At 61.2% G+C, this 18,551-nt stretch overlaps 1 protein-coding gene across 8 annotated transcripts; it reads right to left on the reverse strand.

Moving 5' to 3' along the window:
* Nucleotides 1–510: 510 nt before the first annotated feature.
* LOC149862300 (actin filament-associated protein 1-like 2) lies at nt 511–18,495 on the reverse strand. 8 transcript variants are annotated; one of them, XM_090056280.1, is made up of 17 exons: nt 18,411–18,495; nt 11,705–11,833; nt 10,890–10,982; nt 10,527–10,579; nt 8,337–8,436; nt 7,877–8,094; nt 7,479–7,586; nt 6,837–6,932; nt 6,210–6,348; nt 5,730–5,941; nt 5,055–5,191; nt 4,627–4,747; nt 4,384–4,489; nt 4,057–4,206; nt 3,748–3,908; nt 3,365–3,475; nt 511–2,297 (listed from the first exon to the last, which is right to left on the reverse strand). In XM_090056280.1, exons 1-17 carry the CDS (start codon nt 18,424–18,426, stop codon nt 2,271–2,273), a joined length of 1,977 nt encoding a protein of 658 aa, XP_089912406.1. In that variant the 5' UTR covers nt 18,427–18,495; the 3' UTR covers nt 511–2,270. The 8 variants fall into 8 exon arrangements, with proteins under 8 accessions (XP_089912406.1, XP_089912405.1, XP_089912404.1 ...); XM_090056279.1 differs by having other exon boundaries at nt 6,249–6,348; nt 7,407–7,586; XM_090056278.1 differs by having other exon boundaries at nt 4,384–4,486; nt 7,407–7,586.
* Between the last annotated feature and the right edge of the window lie 56 nt (nt 18,496–18,551).

An 18,551-nucleotide genomic window follows, 5' to 3' on the forward strand; every position in this document is an offset into this window, starting at 1 on the left:
GCTCAGCAGAGCACACCAAGCATTTTGGATGCTTCTTTACAGCATCCCTGGAAATCCCGACAGACTGGAAGCTGAGATGTGGTAGAGATGCCACCCCTGCGTCTTTCAGATGGCTTTACGTGTTTGTGTTTGAGGCTGAAGTGCACGCAGTGGTATTTTTGGGCGATGTAGCTCTAGCATTCCCCTACAGTTAAGCCCAGAGTCTCAGCCTAGGGAGCACAAGCATTTTTTAAAACTTACTTGCTGTTCCAGTTTCACTGCTGCCCCACCAAACACATTATTGCCTGGTGGGGGGCGTTCAGCTACACAGAGCTGGCATTGCAGCCTTCCCCATGCTCAAGTCATGCTGCTCCAGGGAGAAAATGGGGGCTCAGCCCACACTCCTGTTCTTGGTGGCACCAGCACCACCCCCACCCCAGGCACATGGCTTCCTGTACCCCTACCCAGGGGAGGCAGGAAGGAGACTTAGAGCCCCCCCCCATCACAAGACTGACAGGGTTAAAAAAAAAAAAAAGCAAAAATATGTTTATTTGACAGCATAATTTGTAGAAATTGAAACACACACACACATAAACATGCCCCCATTGCCCCCCTGAATTGCTCTGGGTGACAAGTTACAGAAAGGACCTTCTTGGGGACACTGACACCTTTGTGCAACTAGGCAGAAGCAAGTTTTTTTACATTCATGGGAAAACACCTTTCTCCCATTTAAACAACAGCCCAGCAGGAGCAGTGCTTCTAAACAAGCACCCGTTCCCCGCACGGTGACCGAAGTGCGCTGCACAAGGAGCTGGTGCAATTGGTTTTGCTCCCAGAGTGCCAGGTGCTTACATCCTGCTCTTGCAACGACTGGCTTGAGGCAGGTGGAGAGCACCGCTTCCACTCTGCACCCAGGTCTCCCTCCCTGCAAGCCTGTTACAACCCCAGCTATGGAGCCTGGCGCTCAGGGTGCAAAGGCTCAGGCTTTCAACCTTGAAGGATCCCAGGTTCAAATGCTGACACAGCCCTGCTAAACTCAATAGTGCAAGGGAAGGCAAACCCCAATTTCCTGACTAGGAGCTAAGACCTAGCATTGAAACCCTCGGTGATTCACCCGGCACCTGAGAGCTCAAGCCTGGGAGAGCATTCAGTTCAAACCCGCCTCTCAAGCTGATTTTTGCAGGTCAACGCCCGGGGTGCAAGGGAAGAAGGGGGGTCACTCCCTTGAGGTGGCACAGAGGACAGCTCTCATGTCCCCATTTGCCTGCCCCGTGCTCAAGCGGAGAAGCTGCGGCTGCTGTCACGTTAACTGGGTTAGATCACTGGATTCCCAGGGCTTGAGTCTGCAACTGGAGAAGGTGGAAAGTGAGTGTCCCTGGGACGTGAGCTGGATTCCTCCAAAGAAATGAATGCATCTACTCCAAGCAGAGCGTCTGGTCACTTTTGAGCCCCAAGAGCGACTGAACACAGGCAGTGTGCTCGGGGGAAGTACTAGGATCCTCCCCCATCCTTTAGACCTCTGGGGACGTAGCCAGCATCCCCACTTGGCCGCTCGCCTTGCCCAGCTGCACAGCGGGCAAGGTGCCAGCTGAGATCTGTATCATGCCACCTAGATACAGCTCTACTGGGCTTAAAGCTGGGCTGTCTGTTATCTTTGAGCACTAGGCCCCGTGAGATGAATGAGAAGCAGGGGCACCTTGTAAGAGACTTCAGAGGACTCAGAGCCAAACAGCTCAGAGCCTCTCCTAAGCAGCTCCGTGTCCCTTAGGGTCTAACAGTGTCTCTGGACTCCAGTGCTGAAGCTTTTCCCCCATGTATAAGGAGGCATGAGAGAGGGCTGCCTCTTCGGGCTCCAGCTGGTGCCGTCTTAAGCCACAGTAGGCTCCCCTTAATGCAGGGAAAAGCCTGCATCTCCAGCATCTCCAGCACATCTGGAGGCTCAGGGAAATGCAAGCTGGAGGAGAGCCACCCACCGGGACACGATCCCAGATGGATCTGCTGCCGTGAAAAGTCGAGGCCCAGGATGTTCAGAAGGGCCTACGTGTCTTCCCCAGCGCAGCCCTGGCCTGCCCAGTTTTAGTGCCACCGCAGACCAGAGATAAAAACCCACAGCCGGTTTCCAAACCGTCGTCGTTCACAGCGATCACCACAGTGTGTAATGAAAACAGGTATAAAATCCATCCAGCGTGATCCACACGCAGTGGGAATGGCAGAGAGATGCCTGGACTGATAGGTATGTACACAGCAAGGTGTCCTATGAGCAGGGGCACGCGTGCGGCCACAGGAGCTGGCTACATGGCAGACTTCATCTCCCATTCCTGAAAGAAGCAAACAGAGAATGATTATTGCCCATGGGTGGGGTCAGGAAGGAGATCCCCAGCTCCATCCTGCACCATAGGGTATGTTTTTGGCAAGAGGAGCAGCTGTCCATGGCCCAAGACTGGAGAGCAGCTGGGCAATGAGCTCATCTGTTATTCTAGTGCAACCTTTTCTATGCTTTATGGCATTTCCTGATAAAAACTAGGTTAAATTTCAGTTGCTGTGATGGGAGGGCAGGCAGCCTTACATGGCACTTGCAATTCTCCTCAAAGCAAGCAACGAGCGCCCATAGAGTTCAAGTTCAAGTGACATTTAAAAGAAATGGGAAATGCGCAGTTAATGGGCTCAAACACACCTAACCCTGCCCACAGGTGCCTTTGCCCCCTTCCACTGGACCATGACAGCATGGTTCCAGTTCAGGCGTTATCCTGCTTGTGTCACCCAGGGAAGGTATTTAAAGACATCAGATGCTCAACCTTTTTGCCTTTGGCATGAGTCCAGAGCAAGGCCTGATTGAACAGATCTTGTTATCGCTCTCAGCGGGTGAACTCTTCTGCCACTGCACTCCAAAAGACTAGTAAAGTGCTTCCCAACCTTTCCACACTCAGAAAATACTAGCTCTTACTTTTCACTCACCTTCTCCCTGCAGAAAAATACTAGAGCAATTCTTCCTATGCAAGGAACTCAACAAAGATCACGGCAGGACAAAATGGTTTAACATTAAGGTTAAATCTCAGGGTTTAGTGTGTTAATCATGTTTGCATGTCCAACGGTGCTAACACTGTATAGTGGCACCCTTGAAAGGACCTGAAGGCATAACAGGGTGCTGCAACACCATGCTTGAGGATCACCGGACTAGGAAAAGAGAAGGCACACAAGTTCAAAGCCAGCCGGCCCCGGGCAGCAGAGGGAGGGCACTACGGGTCAGGTAAGTGGCTGGCTGTAGCTGGATGCTCAGCTCCAGCTGGGGGGCTAGGAGTTGGCCCAAGCAGTCCCTGACAATGGCCAGCGTCCATCAAGCCTCTCCCACCTGGAGCATGACCCCCGGCGTGGGACGATACTGTACCTTTCTCTTTTGAAGCACCTTCCCCTTCTCAATGATGACGACAGATGGTGCCCGCTTCAGGGTGCCCTTGGCAGAGGACGTGCGCTTCAGGAGGGGCGTCAGGAAGGAGCCCTGTTTGTGAAAGGAGAATGGCAAGGCTGAGGGAGATGCTTCTCTCCCAATTCTCCCCAACCCGGCTGCAACGGGTGGGCCCCCTTCTCCTCCCAGGGCTGGGAGCACAGATGTCCTGCACCTTCCAACCCCTGCCTGAGTGCAGACCTCTCCCGTACAGGTGCGAGCTGAACCGTGCAGCGCCCCTTCTGCGTGCCATTGCTCCCCTTCACAAACCTGCTTCTCTCACATTGTAGCTGTGCCACGCCACCACGGTCCCCCCCAGCCCTTACCTCCGAGCCTGCTGAGCAGGTGGCGGTGGCTATGTGGCCCTTCAGAGACTTGCCGATGGCCAACAGGTTCATCTCTGAGCCAGCTTTCAGCCTGGTTTTCATCCGGCAGGCTCGCTCCAGCTGGCCCACCTTCTCCTCCAGCTTGGGGAAGGCTCTCTTCCCTGCAAGCGGACAAGCAGATGGGGCACTGCAAGATCCCTGGGTGGTGTGAGCCTGCACGGCTTCCGGGTCCCATCGAGTGGATGAGTGCCATGCCCTGTCCCACATCCCCCGAGTCATGGGGCCCAGGGAACGGCATGGGTATCATACCGATTAGGAAATCCAAGCCGTCCCGTGGGCCCTTCCTCTCCGACAGCACCAGCGTCTGCTGGGACTGGGGGAACTCCTGGCTCTTCATCTTGGGGGCCACCTCTGCCCGCTGCTGACTTGGAGAGTTGCTCAGGCTGGCGTGGGGAGTGGCTGCCAGGGCACAGCAAAGGAGAAAGGCTGTGATACCAAGCGACCCATGGGCAAGACTGCTCCCAGGGTGCTGGGCACAGAGATGGATGGCACAGCCCCTTAGTGCCAGGCAGAAAGAGGCACCCAGACAGGCTCGATGGTGAACTGTGCTGGGGCGAAGGGAGGGGCAACACTCACCTGCCATCTCCAGAGCCCTGCCTGCTGCATTACTGTAGGCGCTGTTGGGAACAGCAGACAGGGGCCTCTTTGGCTGTCCCTGGGCGGCTCTGTCCAGGCTCTGCTGCTGCAAAGAGACCCTGGTGAGAGGCCTGCAGGCACGATGGAGGGGCAGGAGAGCAGGGGTTGCCCCAAGCCCAGCTCCATGGCTGCCCCCAAAGCTGCAGTGAGTCCAGGAAAAATGCCCAGGAAGGTGAAGGTTACCAGCTGGTGCAGGATATCAGCATTGGAGTACAGTGGGTCTGGGGGGGGCACTGGCGGGAGCTGCCCAAAGGGGTCGTCCATGTAGGCGTTGGGTGTCGGGAACCTCCGCAGCAGCAGCCCCCTGTGCGCAGAGCGGAGAGGGAGCCTATGACTCTCCTGCTCTGCTCAGTGCCCTGGACGTGCAACTGAAAGGAGCAGGGCCTGGCAGGCACCGATCGCTACCCCGCTGCAGGGCTGCACAGTACCAGTAAGGGCGATTTCCAGTACAATGATCCCTGCCAGCACTTTGAGCAGGCACTGGGGAGAGGAGCCAAGGGCAGGCATCAGTCCCCTGCCTCTGTCCCAGCAGAGGCACCTATGGGCAGCCCTGACCCAAGCAGAAGGGGAGACCCCGCAGGTCCCAGGGGCAGAGTCGTGGTTCTCCTTACCCCACAGCCGGGGAGCTGGGGGTGTTTCCAAGGCTGGTAGTTTCTATGCTGCTCCTTTCATATGTAGAGGCAGGCTCTGCTCCCCCCGTGCCCTGCAGGATCTCTAGCCAGGCATCCCTGTCCTCCTCTGAGCAGGCCTGCAGCAGAGGAAGGGCAAGGCTCAACTGTCTCACTTGGGCTGCAACCACCACGCTTGGGTCCTGGATACGGCCATGGCATCAGCTGGCACACCCCTGCCCCCTGCTCCTCTCTCGGGGCACGGGGCCACTCAGTCCAGAGCTATGCAGAAGAGGGTATCGTGCAGAGGGACAAGTAGATCTGTCCCCCCCCGACTCCAGGGTTCGATCAGTGCAAAACCCTGTCCCTTGACCCCTCTAGGACCTTGGGTCTTGGACAAAGGCGCAGGGTGAGCCATAGGGGCAATGCCAGCTCCACAACCTGCCCCATTTCCCCTACCCTGCTGTGCCCAGGCATTGCAGGCCTTTGTGGTACAGCTGTGAGCTGGGCTGGGTGTCCCCGGCTCTCCCTGCAGCCGGGCAGGCTCCCAGGCTCCTGCTGCCTGGCCTGCATGCTGGGCCCAGGAGGCTCCTGGCACAGAGGGGCAGAGCCAGGCAGGGGCAGCCACCTCCCCAGCTCCCCACGCCACGGCTCTGGGGACGCGGCCGCAGAGCGCACCTCCAGGACGGCGACCTCTCGGCCATGTTGGGCCAGGTGGATGAGAAGGGGCTGTCCCACATCAGCCCCCGAGGTCACCACACAGCCTGCCAGCAGCACGGTGCCCGCCAGGCTCTCGGGGCAGCTGGGGTCTTGGAGCATCTGCAGGGCGCCCTGCTCCACTGTGCACCACAGCTTCTGCCGCTGCCCATGCAGCAGCACCTCCAGGAAACCTGCAGGACAGGGCCAGGCCTTGTGTCAGCTGCTGAGCACGGCCCCGCCATGCAGGGGCAGGGGAAAGGGGCTCAGCGAAGCCCAACCCTGCCTAGCTCTGCATCCAGCTACCGCAGTCCCTGGCATCCCCCACTGGCTCTGCCAGTGGCCCCAGCACCCTTCCCAGCTCTGCCCAGTCTACCCCTGGGCTCTGCAGTGTCCCTCAATCCCACCTGCAGCTCCCCCACCATTCCCAGCCAGCCCTGCCCAGCCAGCTCCAGGTCCCACCACTGGGCTGGCTGAAGTGACCGCTGGGCCTTTCTGCACCTCCTTCCTTCTGCTCTCCGCCTGGGACGCTGCCAGCTGCCGTGGGGCTGGTCGCAGAGCCGTGCTGGCGGGAAGCAGAGGCTTGCGGGGGGCTGGGCGCCTAGGAGGCGAAGGCAGACAGGAGCCAGGCTCAGCAGTGCTGCATAGCGTGGGGGCTAAGAGGAGCAGCTGATGGGCAGGGGTGCGCAGGGCTCCCCCCGTGCCGCAGGGTGGCAGGATGCCCCGGCACGGTCCAGGCTGTCTCGGTGGCACTGCCCCCACCAGCAGCAAAGCAAGGGCTCCCCTGCTGAGCCCAGCTGCTGCCAGGCCACTGGCTCCTGGGGCTAGACGGCAGCTGGCTCTGCAGCCTGCTGGGCAAGTGAGGAGCTAGCCAGTGGGCTGGGGAAGCGGGGCCAGGACCCGGGGGGTGTAGCCCCAGTACAACAGGGAGGAGAGAGGAGACTTGTCAGGACTTCGGGGTTTCAGTCCCACCTCTCTCTGACTTAGTCCATGTTGCTTCCTCACGTGCCTCAGTTTCCCTGTTGTGCCTTGGTGGGCAGGTTAGGCATCTATGTGCCCTACTGTCCGGGTTGTGTGGCCCCTACTCACCCTGCGCAAGCCCCTGCCCTGCTCGGCACCAGGGGACACGGGGGAGCTGTGTGCAGACAGCCCGCTCAAGGGGTTGCTGCTCACCTCTTCGATCACCTGCCAAGGAAGGGGCAACATTACAGCCTCTGCCTGCCCTCCTGGGTCCTGAGGTGAGTCCTATCTGAGGCGGAGAGGGTGCTTTGGGAGGGCGGGGGCCCCTGAGCTGCAGCAAATGCACCAGGTGAGAGGGGGTGGGCAGGTCCAGGGACAGCGGTCACCAGCACCTGCCTTGACCAGGACACGGAGCCGCGAAGCCATGTAGCTGCCTGGCTCCAGCTGATGAGACAGGGCTGGGCAAAGGGGTCCTTTTGGGACAGTGCCCAGCCTCACCCAGAGCAGGGAGCAGGCAGTGCCAGGGGCAGGACGGCAATGGGGGAGAGGATTAGAGGGGCCCATGCCAGCCCCCACGTGGGCACCTCGCCCCACCTGATGCTTGCCCACAAGCTGGCTCCATCCAGGGGCTGGTTCCCCATCCTCCCCACCCCTCGGCCCCTCCATGCAGAGCTCGGCCAGGCTGCGACACCTCCAAACCTTCCTCCAGTCCTCAGCCTGTTGGCGGCTCTGGAAGCCGATGACCAGCGTCTCGGCAGACGCCCCTGTCACCTTCAGCTCGTGCTGCATCTTCTTGCTGCGCTTGGCCTTGTAGGTGACACGGCAGCCCCGCAGATCCAGCTCCAGCACTGGCTGCATGTCCTTGGCACACTTGTAGCACTGTGGGAGCACGGGGAAAGGGTCACGTGGGGCTGGGAGAGCTTGGGGCCCGGCCTAGCAGACACAACCTTGCATGGGGGAGTCGGGGACTTAGGGACGCAGGCCCGGAGAGTTACGGGGCAGGGTCTGTGTGCAGGGCAGGATGGATAGGTGGTGGGGAGCAGGGTCTGGAGGGATGCGGGGGTGAGCTGAACATTGGTGCTCCTTCCATTCATGCATCTACCTGCTCTTCCTGCGCCTCCTTCCCCAATTTTGACCCCTGCCTCTGCCTGCCCCTGCCTGGTGCTCACCAGCAGCGCGTGCTCTCGGATGATGAAGAGCTGCTTGGCCCACTGGCCGAGCCACCGCTTCCTCCAGAGGAAGCCGCAGAGCTGGGCCTCGGGGCGGGTAGGGGCCTCCCCGAGGCTGGCAGTGGGCGGCCACTGGATGTAATGCGCCCGGTCTTTCATGCAGTCCTCATCCTCCCCGTACGACTCATAGTGGCTGCTGTCCGTGTCTGCGCCGCCCGCTGTGGAGGGCAAAGGGAGGTTGGAGCCGGAGGGTGGTCAGTGCAGTGTGCTCGGTGCCAGGAAGGTGGGATTTGAGAGCCGTGCCCAGCTGAGGAGCCGGCTGAGCCCTGATGCACCAAGGGCCGTGCCCATGCAGCCCACGGGGGAGGCAGAGAGGTGCTGCAGCTGGCGTGCCTGCAGTGCAGCAGTGCCTGTGCTCCCCATGGCATCCCGAGAGAGCAGGTGGAAGGGAGCTGCTTACCTGAGCTGAGGTTTTCCCCAGGGCTGATGGGCTCTGCCTCCTCGTAGGAGTCATCCGTGGGCAGGCTCTGAAGGTAGGGCAGGATGCTGGCTGTGTTCACCTAGGGGGAGAAGAGAGAATCAGTGCAGCGATGTCGGGCAGGTGCCCACTCTGCAGGCTTGCAGGGCAGACACCCTCTCCTTGCCCTGTACCAATCCAGGCCCGTTGACAGCAGCCTGCAGTGGGCAGGGCAGGGCTCTCCCCAGCATGGAGCAGCCTGGTCCTGCCCCCCACGTGCTGCCAATTCCCAGCCTGGCATCTGGAGGAGACCGAGACCAGAAAGGCTTTGATGCCCGTGGTTTGGGTTCCCACTCCCCTAGTGCCTCAATGCCCCTAAAATGGCCTCTAGTAAGCTCAACAACCTGCTCTGCCTCTGGCTACCGAATGAACCGCTCCTGAGCCTACCAGCAACCTGCCACCGGCAGCTGCCCTCTTTATGGCCAAACCCTGTCCCCAAGGGCTGTGTCCACCCACTGCAGCCCCCTTCTCGAGGGCCCACAACTGCATGGCTCTGTGCAGAGGCAACCCTTTGACCCATCTCCCGGCAGGGGCTGCTGCTATAGTGGAGCTCAACAGCTCCTGCCAGCCCCTGTGCCCCTGAGCGCACACGGCAGCGTCCTGCAGCTGGCACCACATGGCAGCCGTCACCCTAACACCATAACTGGGGAGGCAGGGTGTCATGCTGAATGTAGTGCAACATGCCAGCCTCTCCATGCTGGGCTGCACAGGGCATGCAGCCGGCCGGGGCACAATCTGTGCTTTGTGCAGCACGTGCCCCTTCCCTGCCGCCAGCCAGGCAGGTCACCCCCTGCGCTCTGTAATACTCCAGACCCCAGCTGCGGTCAATCTGATACCCCCCATCCAATGCAACAGGAGCCCCTGCCACCATGCCGTAGGGCTACTCCTCCTCTGTGCATACCAGACAAGTGCACAGTTTGCTTCACTGCAAAACAAAATGCCAGGCCGAAGCTGTTGCCTGTTGCTTCTGTAGTCACCAACGCCGGGCTGAACCCTATCAGCACCTAGCATTTCACCCTGCGTCCCCCGGGTCTCTTGGCTGTACTCTGGTGAGCTCCATGCTGATTGCAAGGGCAGCTGGCTACCGATGAACCCACTGCGCTTGTCTGATTGCTCCAGAAACAGGGCAGGGGCTACTAAAGCTTTGGAAATGAGAGGCACTGGTCACTTCGGGGGCTGGAAGTCAGGCTGGCTATGTGCCCGGCGCTGTCACTGCTGTGGTATGTGCAGCCCGGACACTGACATTAAGACAAGCCTGGAAAACAGGGCAGCTACTCAGCTTCAGGGCTGCTGCTAGCGGAGGCGGCTGAGCTGGGGGCAGGGAGCACCGTTTGCATGGCGTGGGGACAGAAGCACGTGCTGGGTGAGCATGGCCTTCCCCCGGCCTGGGACCGTGCTCCACCTGGCGAGCGTGCTCTCTGCTGCAGCAATGCGCTGCCTGTGGCATGCAAGGAAATCTGCCTCCCTTCTCCCCAGCTATAGCCCACCCGGCAGCTCCCAGTCCATTCATCGACCTCAGTGGGATGCTGGGAGGAGCAGCACCCCGGAAGCCTGCCGAGGGGGCACAAGGTGGTGCTCCCCGAGGCCCTGGGGCGGATTCCAGTGTCTACCTGGAGTTGCACCACTGATGCCTGGGGAGGGGCTACAGACGCAGGGCAATGCACTGGCCTGCGGAGTCATGGGGGCAGCCATGTCCTCCCTTTTGGTGATGCTGTTGCAGAGGCAAATGGGCTGCTCCACAGCCCCCCTTCCCACCCCCCGGAGAACTAGGGTCAGGCTGGGGACCGCGCTCAGCCCTCGGGGCCGTGCCGAGGGATGACACGTGCACAGCAGGCCCTGGCAGGCGGCGTGGGAACATTCCTGGCCAGGCCAGGGGCTCCCCACGCTCCTGGCTCTGCTCTGCCTGCCACCAGGGACCACCAGGGACAGGCCACAGCGCCCTCTCCCTCTCCCACGCCCCAGCTGGCTGGCTATCCCGCCGGGACCGGCATCCTGGAAGCAGAGGCACTGGGGAGCTTGGGGGGCAGCGCGGTGCCTACTGCTGAAGCTGGGTGGTGGGCAGGGCTGCATGTCCTGGGCAGGAGGAAAAAGCTGTAATCTCCACCCTGCTCCTGCTCTCGCGTGGCTGCTTACCCCGCCAGGCGCGTGCTGGGTGTCCGCAGGGGGTGGGTCTGGGGAGCTGGATCCTGCAGGGGAAAGCAGGGCATGAGGAGGAGTGTTCACATCACTTCCACTGACCCTGGGCTCCAGCAGCAGCAGGACGATCTAGTAGGGGCATGCCAAGTGCTGGGTGCTGCTGTGCTCCCCTCTCCCAGGGCTGGGTCCAATCTACCCAGTGCCAAGGGCTTGCAAAAGACCCGGGACAGAAAGCGAAGCCCTTTCCCAGCACCCTGCACCTTCAGGCCTTTGCAGGGTGACATATCGCAAAGATCCTTTTGTGTCAGTCAGGCCTGGGCAGCCCACCCCCTCGCTTCGCCTGGGACAGGGGGTGCTCACCTGGTGGTGAGCTTGTGCCAGCTCGTGGCTGCAGGCCACTGTTGCCGGAGGATGGCGAGATGCAACGCATGATCATGTACTCCGCATCCTCTGCTGTGGGGAGAGAAGCCGGTCAGGACCACGGGGACCGCAGGGCCTGGAAGAGGCTGGATCTGAGACGCAGGAGGGTGCTGGGGGATGCCAGACCCACCTAGAGGCATCCCGGACTCTAGCGCGAGCAGGATTTGGCCTGGGGCTGGGGAAAGCACCCAGCTCTTGATGCCGAACACAGAGCAAAGATTCAGGTGCCTCCAGGATTGCTCCAAAAGCAGGTCAAATATGTCTTGGCTCCTGGGCTTACCCCACAGCCAGCCTCCAGCTTCACCTTGTTTTAGCTCCCTCTTTGCTGCACAGTCTCAGCAAACAGCCCTTCCCTTCCAGCCCAGCCCCTGGAGAGGAGTTTGCTGGCTGGTCAGCTGGTGTGGGCAGCCTGCAGACACCCCCAGGCACACCTGGCTGGGACTTGCTGGTACAAACCCACTGGGCAAACACTAATGGGAACAAAGAGGGTGGAAAGGGATGGAGAAGGAAGTGCAGATCACGTAAAGGTGTCGATTCACCCAGCGGGGCACAGGGGACGAGCTCACCGGCTTAGCACCATTACACAGGGTGCTCTGCTGCTGCGATCCAGAAAGGAGGGACCCGGATCCAGACAGCAGGGACCTAAAGAGCACCACAGAAGCCCCCTTGGCCGGGCAAGACTGGAGATAGTAAGGGGGTCTGGAGCAGCCAGCTAAAACCTTCCTCTGTGCACCCACCAGCCCCAGGATACCTACATGGAGGACCCTGCAACCTGGCGAGCAGCTCAGCAATGGACTTCTTCTTGGCCTGAGCCACATAGCTGAGGTTCTCCCGGTCAAGGATCAGCAGGAAGGACTCCAGGTCCAGCAGGAGCCTGTCCAGATCTGCAGGCAACAGAAAGGAAGGGTCCTGGGACGAGGCTGCCAGGCCGCGTCTACTGGACGTCCCAGCAAGATGGGAGCTGACAGGGGAGTGAGCTGGAGCCCCAGGTCCCTAGAACAGGCCCACGGAGAAGGGCTAAACCTGCAGCCCCGTTCAGCCCCACGAAGGAGCGGGGCGCATGGAAGGGCGCATACCCCCTTGCCCCCGACCTGTGCCAAACCCATCACCCCGGCACCAGCTCCGCGCGCCCACGGCTCAGCTGGGGCCGCGCAGCTCCCCCCGCTCCTGGCTCCTGCACCTGACCCCGGCACGCGGCACAATCCGCCCATTCAGAGGAAACAAGAGGTGCCCAGGCAGCAGGGGGCGGGGGGCGCAGAAGGGGGCAACAGGGAAAGAATAAGCAGCCATGGGAGACTGAGAGCCTTTATGTTTGCAGTCAAAGAGCAGGCTTGTCTGCAAGACTGGCTTCCAGGTTCTTTGAGAGGAGCCATGAATATAGTATTTGACTGGCAGAAGGACAAATGCAGCTCAGCCCCCCATTAACCCCTGCGGTTCCCCTCCCCACCTACCCCCAGCCCCAGCTCCTGCACAGCGAGGGGCAGAGAAGCTCCCTGGTAGCCCCTCTTGTGCCGTCACGCCGTCCCTGCCAGTCAGGGTTGCTCACACGTGTTGAATGTCTCGGCAATGTCCCCCAAGCGGCTGCCTTCTTACCCCTCCCTCCTCCCGTGCCCCTGCGGGCAGACAGCGGGGCGATAGGGGCCCTGACACCACAATCTTTCCAAAGCCACCAGCTCCCACGCCGCAAGACAGCAGGGTGGGGGGCAGGGAGGGGGAAAGAGCAGCTTTTTGCATGGCACGGAGCAAACCGGCTGACAGAGGCTGGCGTGCGCCCCAGGAAACAGCCCACCACCCCCTGCTGCGTTGGCAAAGAGGAATAAGCCGCCCTGCCGGCCCTGGGACAGGGCAAGGGCACCCAGAAGGAGCCTGTCTGCCTTTGCGGCCGACTGGGACATGCTCGGCTTCCTTGCCAGCTGCAGTGGGGCCAGCCAGCAGCACTCGGGGGTTGGAGACCGGGAGTCACATCCCATTCCCGCTACTCAGCATCGAGACGAGCATCTCCGAGGCAGCCTGTGCATTCAGAGGGACGTGGTGGGACTCCTGGCTTGGGACCTGCCAGCCCTGCTGCATCCCCTACAGCAGCAGGTCTCCACCCATGGGTCTCAACCCAAAAGTGGGTCACAAGAATATACGAAAGGGTCATGAACAAGCTTTTAAAAAGGATTCTCCTTTAAAGGGAAGCGGTGGGTTTTCCCTTGCAGGCCGGCAGAGCTCCAGCTTGCAAGGGGCTGCTTGGGCCTCCCCGTGCCCTGCACACGCCCCCAGGGCCGGGGGCTGTTTTCTATTTAAACTGTTTACTGAGTTGGGACCAGCCATCAGTGTTTACAAATGCATCCTGGTACGAAAATACTGAAAAACACTGCCCTTGGAGACAAGTCACGGCCGTGCTCTCAGTTCTCTTATCTGTGAAATGGGAACAAGGCTCGCCCTTTGGTGGAGGGTGGGAGCAGAGGCTTCGCCACACATCCGGTGTTCTGCAGTAACTGCCCCGTGCGCACACTCTTACCCCAGAAGAAACATGAAGCGGCCTGAGGCTGCTGGCTCTCCTGCACAGTGGAAGAGCCCACGCAGAGGAAGCTGCCCTGAAGCAGCTGACACCTGGGCAAGCCCCACTTGCTTTGCCCTGCGGTGGCTTGTCGATGTACCTTGCCCTCGGGTGATGCCTTATGTTGCCACAAGTCAGCCTGCCTTACCTCATAACTCAGCTGCTCTGTTACAAGACTGCGAATCCACCTCTGCCATCGCCCCACCTCCAGCAGAGCCCACAACACCCACCCCCACCCCCATGCAGAGTGGGGTGCCAGACTCAGACTGGAGCCAAGGCCTGACCAGCGCCGTGGGATGGCTTAGTGGCCTCCTCCATCTCTGTGCACCCCAGCTGGGCTCACACTTGCAGCGAGCTGGGTGCAGTCTCAGCCTGGTTCCCATCCTTGTTGCAGGGGGTCTGGAAAGCAGAAATGTCACCCAGGTGGTGGCTGCAGCGTGAGTGGCAGCTCCTGGCACCCAGCCCCCAATAGAAGCAGGGTCTGCTTGGCATCCCAGCAGGATTTCCTGCACTTGGGGAACATATGGCAGAGGAGGGGCCCATTCCCCTGCTTTGGGGTGCCCCCCGCCCCTGCCAGTGACACAGAGCAGAGCCTGGTGTGGGCAGATGCCCCCTCCCTGTGCCGGCATGCGGCACCCCCAGGTTGGCTCCGCTTACAGCTCAGCCACAGGTCCCATGCGGGACCCTGGCCTGTGCCCCGCGCTGCCTCCCCACCTCTTTCTGACTAAGAGAGATGGGGGCTCGTGCTCCCAGAGACACAGCCTTCCCCCTCCCGCTTGCCCGCATCCAAGCCGTGCCCCATCCTTCCTCTGCCCCGCCGGCCCGCCCTGCATCTGGAAGTGTTTTGCATCTCCCTGCTCCCAGCTGCAATAAAACATTGCAGGCCTGCTGACGAAACCCACTGACTCCTGGCGCGGGGCCTGGGCATCCCACTCCTGGCCCCCTACCCCGCCCCCTGTCTCCTGCCGGCTTCTCCAAACACAAAGCTGCAATTTTCTGCCTGGAAAAGCTCCGAGGTCATCGAGGATCCTCTGGCGAGGCTGCGGCACCCGGCTGTGGCGAGGCGCAGCCCCACAAGCACCCCAGTCCTGCAGGCTGGGAGTGGGGAGAGGAAGGCTGCCGTCAGCCGCAAGCCTCTCTTGGACGCCGCCTTGTCCAGGGCGCTGTTTCTAGAGCTCCACACTTGTCCTCCAGCTTGATACAGGGTGATGACTCTGTGCTGCGACCCACGGAGACTCACAGCCTGCAGCCCACAGCCTCCTCCTCCCATCTTGCACCCCAGGGATACCTCCGCCATCCCTGGGGGTGAGCCCGGTGCTTCTCCTGCCACCCCACCGGTGCCTGTAGCTTGGCCTCCCTCTCTGCCTCTCCTCCTGCACGAACCACCCACCTCTCCTGGGTCACCTGCTTTCACTCGCTGAAGCCTCTGGCTCCTGCCAGGCCCCATCTGCCTTGTATTCCTGGCAGGGCTGGGCTCGGCTGCCCTGCACCAGGGGCCTCATCCACCCTGCTCCCCATGCTAGCTTCTCTAGTGCCCCCTGCTTTAGCCCCTGCCATAAGGAGGAGCTACAGACCCGCACAGGGCACTGGGGGGCCAGGGTCCACCAGCCCCTGGCTCCATCCTTGCCAGAAAGGTCAGTCACGGAGCATGTGCAGAGGGTCCCTGCCTGGAGCATAGAAAACATCTGGCAGGGAGGGACGGAAAGAGCCAGGATTAGCAGAGCAGGAGCCAAACATCTGGACTTGGCAAGACGGGGAGAGGGGATAGTGACTAATCCCCTGCACCTTGTCCAGAGGGGTGGGGGAGTGGAGGGGGGGCAGAGGCAGCCGAGGGACGCATCTCAGCGAGCCTGAGCTCCACGGGGCTGTGCCCCCCCAGCTCCTCCCCACGCCACTCTTGTCTCCCACTGCGGAGCCTGAATTCCTCTGCGATGACATCCCCTTTGCAGAGCCGTCCGCTCAGCCCACGCCTCTCCCCAAGCCTGGCCCAGCCCCGTCTCCAATGCCCAGCCTGCTGGTGCCCGCAGTTAGTGCCCTGCCACTTACCCACGGGTCCTCTTCTCCTCCAGGGGCTAGCCGGTGAGCTAGCGAGGGGTCCCGTGCCACCGCGGCTGCAGGAGGAAGCCCTCCCTGCACCCAAGGGATGAGTCAGGGCCTGTTACGCTCATGGCCCGTGGGTGGCACATGGGCATGAGCACCCTCCTTCCCATGCTATCACATGCACGCACACCTTCCTGAAGACGCGTGTAGGTGTGTGGGCATGCCGGCAGTGGTGGGGCTTGTGTGTGCAGTGCGTGTGCCTTGTCAGGCACGTGTATGACTCTACAGGCGTGCGCAGGAGCCCCTGTGCATGTACCCACCTTGGCCTCCAGATGCGCGAGTGCATGTGTGATGCGAGTGTGCTTGCACACAAGCCCTGCTCCCTGAGCTGTGCTCCAGCCCTCGGAGGGATCCCCGACTCACCCCTGACAGCAGGCCAGCCACAAGCATCTCAGGCCAGGGAAATGTTACGGAGATTGAAACCAGCTGCCTGGGTTTCCATGGTAAGAAAGAATCGTTTAAGGTAAACTCCTTCTCCCGCCTGTGCCCCCTCCCAGCAGGGACGGCTCCGACGTGACTCGGTCCCGGCAGCTCCCCCCGGCGGGGCACAGGCAAGGCGCTGCCGCAGCCCCTGCTCCCGCCGTCCCCAGAGACGAGGAGCTGGGACGGCACAGGGAAAGGCCCATGGAAAATCCAGCGCCTCCACCCAGCCCGTTCCAGACACCTCGTCCCCCTGGAGCTGTCAGCTGCAGCTGAGCTGCAGGACCACGCGTGTCCACGCTGACACGCATGTGCAGCCACGTCACAGGCACCCAAAGACACTTGCTAACAGCATGCATGGCTGCGAGGCAATGAAGCGCCCTCTCTGCCTGCGCGCCCAGGTCTCACTGCCCACGGTGCTTACTGGCGAGCCTGGCGTGCTCTGCAGAGCATGTGACTGGCCAGGGCTCCCTCGTGGCTTGATCCCTCCTTGGAGCCATGGGCACGCGCCAAGGGTGGTGAAGGGCAGGCCAGGATGCCCACGCAGATGCCATCCCTGCTGGGCCCCCGGCCACCTTTGCAGATCTGAGCCCAGGCTCCAGCTCAGAGCTGAGTGTGCAAAGGCAGCAGGGCCAAAACCGAGGGCTGCAGCATGGTCTGAGCTCGTGACTCCGGCAGGAGCCTCCTTGCGAGGGAGATCAGCAGGGGCCAGTGGGAGAAGCCTGCCCTGGAGCTGCCCCCGCAGTGGGCAGTGCGGCAGGTGGCTGCCAGCTCTGTGCCAGGCGGACCCTGTTGGGGGACGTCTCTCCCCTCCGATCCCCGCCTGGTCTGGGGTCGGTCTCTGCCGTGCAGCACTTGGACCCGCGTGCGGACCGCGGGATGACTCAGAGGGCATAGGGATGAGGGAGGAAACGCGGCGAGAAGACATGGCAATTACTGTCATTCCTTTTCGGCGCTGCATGTTCCCAGGCAGAGCAGGAGCGGGTCTGTCCAGGCCTCTCCCTCCCAGGCTCATACCCTGGGGACAGCAGGGATGTGTCTGACCCCCTTCCCTTCCCACCCCCCAAACACCCCTGGCCTGGGGTTGCCGCCGCATGGAGCCTGGAAGACCACACGGCAGGGAGCCGCAACACGCACAGCAGGGCTGTAGGGATGGCCCCCTGCCCCAGCACCCTGCGGGACACCCTGGACATGCAGCCGGTGCCCATCGCACGTGCAGCCCCGTGCCCCAGCAGGCGGGGGAGGCCGGGGCTCTGCACGCATGGGGCATGGGGAGGGGGCCCCCGGCATGCCCGCCCGCCGGCTGGGGCACGGGCCTGGCTGTAGGCACCGCTGCCCATCCCCACCTGTGCCCGTGCCCACACCCCTGCCCATCCGTGCCCCAAGTCTGCCCCAGCCCCTCCCTGACTTACCCACGCCTTTCACTCCCTACCCCACCCTGGCCCTTACGAGCACACACATGCACACACACACAAACACACTACACACACACAGATATGCAAGCATGCACACACATATGCACAAACACACGTGCACACATGCAAGCCCAAACACATCGGCACAAGCATGAACACACATAGAAAGACATGCACGCACACACAAACATGCACAAACACATGCACAGACACACACAAACATATGCACATACACATAAACACACATGTGCACACAAACATGCACAAACACACACACAAACATAGGCTCACAAACACAGACACATATGCACATACACAAACACAGAGGCTCACACATGTACACAAGCAAGCACACAGAAACACGTATGCACAAACGCCCCAAACACATGAACAAACACACACATGCACAGACACACACAAACACATGCACACACCAAAACACACATGCACAAACACAAACACATATGCTCATACATAAGCAAGCACACACAAACACATATGCACAAGCACTTCCCCATACACACGCACACTTATGCACAAACATATATGCACTCACAAACACACAGGCTCATACACATACACAAGCAAGCTCACACAAATACATATGCACAAGCACTCCCCCATACAAACACACCCAAACCCACATGCACACTTTTGCACAAACACACAGTCTCAAACACACACACAAGCAAGCACCACAAACACATATGCACACCCCCATGCAAACACATAAACACACACATGCGCAGACACACCCAAACACACACGCACAAACAGATGCGCACACAGCCTCGCACCCCTACAGAAGCAAGCGCACGCAAACACATAGGCACAACCCCCCCCCATACAAACACACGCACACTCACGCATACACACGTGCACGAACACCCCCCCCCCCATCCAAAGACGTGCACACATGTGCACCAACACCAGCACACCGGCTCACGCCGTGCCCCCGCAGCCCGGCCCGGCCCGCCTTACCTCTGCGCCGCTCCATGGCCGCGCCGCGCCGCTCATCTCCGCCCGGCGCGGGGCGCGGGGCGCGGGCGCGGGCGGGCGGCGGCGGGGGGCGGGGCGGGGCGGGGGCAGCGCGGCCCGCGCAGCAACGCCGCCCCCTGGCGG

Source organism: Crocodylus siamensis, chromosome 6, assembly GCF_052110815.1.
Source record: "Crocodylus siamensis isolate JL-2025a chromosome 6, ASM5211081v1, whole genome shotgun sequence".
NCBI classification, from domain to species: domain Eukaryota; kingdom Metazoa; phylum Chordata; order Crocodylia; family Crocodylidae; genus Crocodylus; species Crocodylus siamensis.